The sequence below is a fragment of the Gorilla gorilla genome, chromosome 20 (genome assembly GCF_029281585.2).
Source record: "Gorilla gorilla gorilla isolate KB3781 chromosome 20, NHGRI_mGorGor1-v2.1_pri, whole genome shotgun sequence".
NCBI classification, from domain to species: domain Eukaryota; kingdom Metazoa; phylum Chordata; class Mammalia; order Primates; family Hominidae; genus Gorilla; species Gorilla gorilla.
The window spans coordinates 62,889,333-62,897,169 of NC_073244.2; the positions used below are offsets into that span (position 1 = coordinate 62,889,333).

A 7,837-nucleotide genomic window follows, 5' to 3' on the forward strand; every position below is an offset into this window, starting at 1 on the left:
GCTTATATCAATAGTTTATTTCTTTCTGGTGCAGAGTAGCAATCCATTGTATGGATATATCACAGTTTGCTTATCCACTCACTTACTGATAGACATTTGCTTTATTTCCAATTTCATTATTATGCATGAAGCTACTATAAACATTCTTAGGGAAGTCTTTTCTATGGCTATTACCTAAATACCTATGAGTAGAATTGCTAGCCATCATGTGGATGTATGCCTGTCTTTCTAAGAATCTGCCAAGCTGTTTTCCAAAACGGTTGTACCATTTTATCCCCTACCCCCAGCAATGTAGGAGAGTTACAGCTGCTGTAGATATAACCAAGACTTGATGCTGTTATTCTTTTCAATTTTAGCCATTCTGGTAGCTGTATGTCTTTTGAAATGATTCTATATTTTTCAGGTACTGGGTGCAACATTCCATATATGACCATGAAATAGAGTATGTTAATCGTATTGTTCAAATTATCTACATATTTATTCAGTCTCCCATCTCCTTGCCCCTCAGTTGCCCCATTCTGCCCCTCAGACTTCCCTCTTTCTACTCCTTGGTCTCTATAGCTGTCACTCACAGTAGCCCTCTCCACAATTCTCCCCACTAGACTCTAGCTGCAGCAGCCAACTTCTGAGACACATGCAAATTAAAAATTCTTGAAATGCAGTTAAGAAGACAAAAATGAATATAGATCAACTAAAGCTGAATAGTTAAACTAAGCAAGAAAATCTCTATGGTTACCATTTGCTGACCTGACTTTTCAGAAACTGGACAACATCCATGGCACTGGTTTCTCTTAACTATCCAGGGAATGGCCCCTCCCTCTGAAACCCTGTAGCCCTCCTGGTCAAAGCTCGCATTTCCCAGATAGGGAAACTGAGACCCACGGAGGGAAAGCCATTTGCTGGAATCTCTTGAATGGAAGGGGAAGCAAGGAGGACACTACAAACAGAACCTGCGCTTCTCTTAGACTTTATTTCTGGATCTAGGGGAAAGGGACAAAAAATGCAAAACCAACTGGTAAGGTTGGGTCAGCGTGCCACAAGGGGGCACTGTGTACAGGGAGAGTCTAGGTGGCATTGGACCGCTGGGTCTGAGGGAGGAGGGGCTGGGACCTGGACCTCTGGGTCTGGGGAAGGAGGGGTTGGGGGCCTGGACCTCTGGGTCTGAGGGAGGAGGGGCTGGGGGGTCTGAACTCCTGGGTCTGAGGGAGGAGGGGCTGGGGGCCTGTACCCTTGGTCTGAGGGAGGAGGGGCTGGGGGCCTGGACTCCTGGGCCTGAGGGAGGAGGGGCTGGGAACAGATATTCCTGAATTCCTTCCGCAGGATGTATTTGGGGGTCAATTTCATGGGTTCCCAGTCCCCATAGTTAACTGGCCTGGATGGTTTTCTCTATCCACTCAGTGAATTTGCAGAGGTTGGTGTAGACGCCTGGCACGCCAACTTGGCCACACGGGGCTTTTCCGAAAGACACAAGGCCCTGCAAGTACCCATTGCAGATCAGGGGCCCCCCAGAGTCACCCTGTTGTGAAGAGAGGGAGAGTCAGAATTCGAAACACAGAGAGGTGGAAATAGATGTGGGATCAGAAAGGAACTAAATGAGACTGAGAAACAAAGACAGAACCATCATCAATAACAACATAGCCCAGCAACATATCTGTTGGAAGTCCCATTCCAGATCCCTGACTTCATCTAATCCTGCTTCCCGATGTCCTATGTCCTGAATGCTGGCTGCTTCTCTTGGGCTTGTGGTCTGTCTGTTTCTGTTTGTCTGTCTCTCCTTCTTTGTCTCCTTTGTGGCTTGTTTATCTGTCTCAGTGTCTCTGCATCTCTTTGTAAAGTCTTTTTTTTTTTTTTTTTTGAGACAGAGTCTTACTCTGTTGCCCCCAGCTGGAGTATAGTGGTGTGATCTCAACTCACTTCAACCTCTGCCTCCCGTATTCAAGCGATTCTCCTGCCTCAGCCTCCCAAGTAGCTGGGATTACAGGCGCCTGCCACCATATCCAGCTAACTTTTGTATTTTTAGTAGAGACAGGATTTCACCATTTTGGCCAGGCTGGTCTTGAACTCCTTACCTCAAGTGATCTGCCTGCCTTGCCTCCCAAAGTGCTGGGATTACAGGCATGAGCCACCATGCCCAGCCTCTTTGTAGAGTCTTGATTTTTCCTATTTCTCTTCGTGTTTCACCTCTATGAATCTGTGTCACTGTTGCCCTCTGGGTACACAGTTGACCCTTGAACAACCCTGGTTTGAACTGCACAAGTCCACTTATACTTGGATTTTTTCAGTAAATACATTAGAAAAATTTTAGGAGAGTTGCAAAAATTTAAAAAAATTCACAGATGAACTGTGTAGCTTAGAAATATCGAAAAATTCCAACAAAGGTATATCATGAATGCATAAAACATATGCATAAATCGACTATTTATGTTATTGGTAAGGCTCCCCGTCAACAGTAGGCTATTTCTAGTCATGTTTTTGGGGAGTCAAAAGTTATAAGAGGATTTTCTGTTGGGTGGAGGTCACCGCCCTCAGGCCCCATGCTGTTGGAAGGTCAACTGCATTTCTATGTGTGTGTGTTTCTGCCTCCCCATGTCTGTTTCTGTTTCTCTCTTCCTTTGCTTCTCTTTATTCCTGTGTTTATTTCTCTGTCTCTCTCAGTTTCTCTCTCTAGTTGTCCCTGTCTCCCTCTGTGTCTCTCCATCTCTGCATCTCGCCATGCGGCCCTGTGTGTCTCTCTCTCCCCCTTCTCCACCCTTCCCTGAGTCGCCTGCCCTCCCCTTTCCCTTCTCTCACGTTGCAGGAGTCCTTCTGGTCTTGCCCTCCGCCGGCGCAGAACATGCTGGGGTGGTACAGCGGGTCATAGAGCTTACTGCAGACCTCCTCAGACACCACCGACACGTTCACGCACTGCAGCACGGTAGGCATTCTGCCTGGGACGCAGAGCTCTGGGTCAGCCCCAGCGACTGGGCAGAGGACCTCCTTGAAGAGGGCAGACACACACCCGTGAGCTCACCGTTCGCCAGCAGACCCCAGCCAGAAACGAGGCAAGAGTTCCCCGCGGTAGGGCACTGCAAAGCAATGCTGATGCTCCGGATGGTGTCAGACTCAGACACGGATTCGTCCAACTTGATGAGCATGAGGTCGTTGGCGAGCAAGGGTCTGTTGTACTCTGGGTGCTGTACGGAGAGGCTGGCCTCCACCATCTGGCTCCCTGGCTCTTGGTCGGCCTCAAGACTGTGCAGGCCCAGCCCGATGGTGTAGGAGCTGTGGGCCACGGAGGGCAGGTCAGTTTTGTGGCAACTACATCCTTACCTCCATTCTCATCTTCAACCCCATTCCCATCCCCATCTCCTAACCCCAACCTCACCCTCTTCGCCAAACACCCTAAGAGCTACTTAACCATGGTCTCAAATCCTCATTCACAAAAATTCAGGGACAAGAACTTGCCTTAGTTCACTAGAGACTCAGCACTGGGCTGAGATTTCAAGTCAGGGCTCTCTGAGTCCTTCCGAAGCAAGGTTCCCGCCTCCCAGCCCTTCCCTCTGGGCTCCCCGGATCCAGGCTCATTCCGTCCTCCTCCCAGAGCCTTCACCGCTGTTTCCCCCTGAGCACCCCAAGATGAGCTTGATATTAGGCCCCTGCCTTCAGCCAAGGTAACCTCCAGGCCCCGCCCCCGGACCCAGGCCCTGCCCACTCCCCCTACCTCTGCACTCACTTCTGGAAACAGTGTGCGGCTGACAGCACCCACTGCGGATGCACCAGGACGCCCGAGCAGAACAATTCGTTTTCCATGACCAGTGCCGCCTGCCAGGGCTGCGAGTGCGGGCTGCAGTCCTCGCCGTTTATGATTTGGCTGCAGCTACCAGAGACGAGCGATCCTGAGGGCGGAGTCAGGGATGGGATCGTGACCGGGAGGCGGGCCCAGGGTTCCTGGGGGTGGGCTTACTAGCAGGGGCGTGGTCAGAGGTTCACAAGCAGTCAGGGCTCCTCGGGGCGGAGTCAGGGCTGGGAACGGGCTCAGGAGGCGGGCCCAGGGCTCTTGGGGGAGGGGTTACCGAGCAGGGGCGTGGTCAGGGCTTCAGGAGCAGTCAGGACTCTTGGGGGGCCGAGTCAGGGCTGGGGGCGGGCCCAGGGGGCGGACCCAGGGCTCCTGGGGGTGGGGTTATGGTGCAGGGGGCATGATCGGAGCTTCAGGTGCTGGTCCAGGATATAGGCCTAGGGCTCCCGGGGGCGGTGATCAAGGTGCAGGAGCCTGGTCAGGGATTCAGGGTAGTCAGGGCTCCTGGGAGGAGAGTCAGGGCATGAGGGTGGGCTGAGAAGGCGGGATCAGTGCTCCTAGAGTTGGGGTTACAGCGCAGGGGCGCCATCAAGGCTTCAAGAGCTGGGTTACGGCTAGGGGCAGTCTCAGAAGGTGGGACCAGGGCTCCTGGGGCGGAGTCAGGGCTCTGGGGTGGGCTCTGGAGGTGAGACTGGTGCCATCGCGGTGCAAAGCCACGGTCAGGAGGGGTTCAGCAGAGGAGTCTAGGCTCATAGCGGTAGGATCGGGTCCTTTGGGGTGAATTAAAGCTCAGGGGGTGGAGTTGTTGCTGGGAGCAAGGATCGGGTCACTTGTCTGCGCAGACTGATGCTCAAAGAGTCGGTCCTGCGCCGAGTCACTCCTATCCTCTCCCAGCCTTGCCCACAGTCACACCCAGCCACAAGCCCATGCACACCAAAACGCCATTTTATAGTCCTGTGAGGTGAGTTCCTTGGGGATGGTAGAGGGGGATCTCAGGACTGAAGACCCAGGAAGCAGGCACAGATTCCCAGCAATGGATCACTCCCCAGGAAGCACAATCTCCTGCACCCTCGGCTTCCCCTGTCCCCATATCATCATTACACTGTTGTCACTCCACCAGATATTCAGAGGCACAAACTGTCAGAGTCTCACAGGTACAACCACACACCCAGGCACACTGCCACACACAAATTCACCACGATACAAGGAGTTGCAGGGGCACAGCCATGGGGGACGGATAACACGGTACTGTCTCACAGGCAGCTTTGCAGTCACAAGCAAGAGGACACTGAGTCACACCTAAACATTAACAAACACTGTGCCCCCAAGCACGGACAGACACACACACGCATACTCAGATACCTGCGACACCAAGGATGAGGTACCCCAGGAACCAGCCCCAGGGATTTCCTGCTGTGGCCATCACGTCAGCACCTGAGGATGAGGACTGAGACTTAGCCGTGTCTGGGGATCTTCAGCCCAAGTCTCTCCATCCCTCTCTTTGTCCCTCCCTTTCTTCCCTCTGGGACGTTATTAGGTAGGCAAGAGCCTAGACCATCTACCCCCTCTCCCATCCATGGACCCAGAACCTAGAGAGACAGATTTAGAGACTGAGAGAGAAAAAGAGAGAGAGAGAGATGGGAAAAGAGAGAGAGAACTAGGTAGAAAGGAAAGTTTAGAGAAAGCATCTAGCCATCTGTGAATGGGGAGAGATGGTGTCTAGCCACCCACGAACAAGCATGGAGGGAAGACACACAGAGAATCAGAGCCGGAGAGACAGAGTGTTTGAGAGATATCCTCAGAGACAGTCTGAGAGTTAGACATGGAGATATAGATTCAGAGAGACAGAGAGAGAGAGACTCCTAACTAGAGACAGTGACTCCTAACTAGAGACAGTGAGATATCTGTCTAGAGAGATGTGGAGATAGAAGGCACAGAGGCTGAGAATCCAGCGACATGGAGCTGTAGGGAGAGTTGGATCATGAACACTGCAGGCTTTTAGTGGGGGACCACCAGGCCTCTTACCCGGCCACCTCTGGGCTCCTGGATTCCACTGCTGGGCTGAGCTCCAGCCTGCTGCCTCCCGCAGGGGCCTCCTTGGGGCTTATAAGCATCCTCAGCCTGGGCTGGCCTGCCCCCAGGGGATGTGTTCCAGGGGTCAGGTGCTGCCAACTTCCAGCTCAACTCTCTCAGGCTGCCTCAACTCTGACCAGGCAGTGGTTGGGGGCCCAGAAGGGGCTGGCAGCAGGGTCCAGGGACCCAGGGAGGAGACCCCTGCCCAGATCCTAGACTCCACTCTCCTTTTTCTTTCTCTCTCTCTCTCTCATTCTATCTCTTTTCATGTTCTTATTCTCTCTCATGAGATACCTCTCTCTTGCCTGTATCTCTCATTTTCTCTTTCTCTTCTTTCTTTCTCTCATTCTCTCTCTCATTATTTTTCTCGTGTTTTCTTTCATTTCCTCTCATTCTCTCCTGTTCTCTCTCATGTTCTTTCTCTTTCTACATTAAATCTCTCCCTCCCCTCCTCCTTCATCCCTCTCTTTGTGTGCTCCTCCAGCAAATTTCCCCGGGTTCCTATCCAGCCTACATCACGAACTATTTTTGGAACCTTGGGCAAGTGACTGCACCCCTGTGAGCCTGTTTTTCCAACTGTAAAACTGGAGGGACCATTATGCCCCATTTCCCAAGTGGATTCAAAGAGGTAATTCAGGGAAAGGCACACAGTGCCAGGCACATTGTAGGCTCTCGGTGAGCGGGAGAACTAAAAAGTCTTTGCTCAGTGAAAAGCAGCTGAGTGCCTACCACACTCCGAGCTCTGCGGCAGGTGCTGGGGCCACAGGAAGAACCAGCAAAGTCCTCGTCACTGAGGATCGCGTCCTACAGGGTGGCACAGACCATAAAGGAAAACTGCAGGGACCAGCATGTAAGGTGGTGGTCGGGGAGACTCAGAGAAGGGGAATATTTAAGCTGAGAGCCCAGGGAAGAGGAGGAGGAGGGTCCCCGCAGCAGGGGCGGTTGCGGGGTGCAGGGGAGAACTTGGCTTCAGCCAGAGGAGGGCAGGGCGGGTAGGAGGGCAGACCGGGAACCGGGCAGGCCTGCAGGAGTTTACGTACCAGGATTAAGGAGCTTGGGTTTTACTTAAGTGCAATGGATTTTAAGCACGAGGATGGAGTGACATAATCTTATTTACTTTTTAAAAACTTCCAGGGCGGAGAGTGCTGGTGGGGGCGGCGCGGGGCGGGGGGCAGTGGCAACAGCCCAGGTGGGAGGTGACAGGGTCAAGGGAGAAGAGAGGTGAATGGACGCGGGGTCCCCTCTGCATGTGGAGCCAAGTTACTGCCCGATGGATGGAAAGTGGGGGGCCAGGAGCAGAGGGGCCAAGGATGGCATGGAGGCTTGGTCTGCTGGCTTGCGCTCTACGGATCTTGCGGAGACGCATAGGTGCGGGAAGGGGGGTGGGGGGTGAGAGGGTGCCGTAGACCGCGGAGGGTGCACAGAGGGGCAGGCCGAGGTCAGGACTGCCGAGAAAGAAACAGTGGGGACTCATCAGGGGAGAGGTGGTGTTTACAGCCACGAGGCCGGGTGAGATCATCCAAGGAGTGGGTGGGTGTAGACCGCGGAGCCGGCACGGGTGAGGGATGGTGCCCGCAGGTGACCGCGACGAGGCAGGAATGTCTCTGTGTCTGTCTCTCCTGGGTCTCTAACACTCTTTCTTTCTCCTTCCTTACTTCTTTCCCCCACACCCCACCCCGTGTGTCCGTCTCTCTTTCTCTCTGGCTCTCTTTTCCTCTGCCTCTCTGGTCCCATCTCTGTCTCTCTCCCCCTTGTCTCTGTTTCTCTCACCTGCCAGACTAGAAGCATCCCAAGTGAGACCCTCCCCCAACTCTGTCCTGGGCCCGTGCGCCCCCAGATAACTCTGGGCAGGACGGGACACAGGCTGGGACCACAGAACAGGAAGCCCTGGAAGGTTTCTGTCTCTGTCTCTCTTTTCCCTGTCCCTGTCCCTTTCTCTCTCTGATCCCATCTCTCTCGCTCTCCCTCTGACCTCTGTCTGTGACCCTC

The 7,837-nt window shown here is 53.3% G+C and overlaps 1 protein-coding gene across 1 annotated transcript; it reads right to left on the reverse strand.

The window, feature by feature from the left end:
* Positions 1-790: 790 nt before the first annotated feature.
* KLK4 (kallikrein related peptidase 4) lies at positions 791-5,198 on the reverse strand. Its single transcript, XM_019016146.4, has 5 exons — positions 5,138-5,198; positions 3,713-3,875; positions 3,011-3,261; positions 2,791-2,927; positions 791-1,516 (listed from the first exon to the last, which is right to left on the reverse strand). Exons 1-5 carry the CDS (start codon positions 5,196-5,198, stop codon positions 1,364-1,366), a joined length of 765 nt encoding a protein of 254 aa, XP_018871691.2. The 3' UTR covers positions 791-1,363.
* Between the last annotated feature and the right edge of the window lie 2,639 nt (positions 5,199-7,837).

Excerpts from the sequence above, each read along its gene's own strand:
- KLK4 (XM_019016146.4), bottom strand. The coding sequence starts at position 5,198 with ATGGCCACAGCAGGAAATCCCTGGGGCTGGTTCCTGGGGTACCTCATC. Across the intron at positions 3,876-5,137 it reads CCTCATCCTTGGTGTCGCAG|GATCGCTCGTCTCTGGTAGC; the intron begins GTATCTGAGTAT and ends CTCCGCCCTCAG. Across the intron at positions 1,517-2,790 it reads ACCAGAAGGACTCCTGCAAC|GGTGACTCTGGGGGGCCCCT; the intron begins GTGAGAGAAGGG and ends TCTTCACAACAG.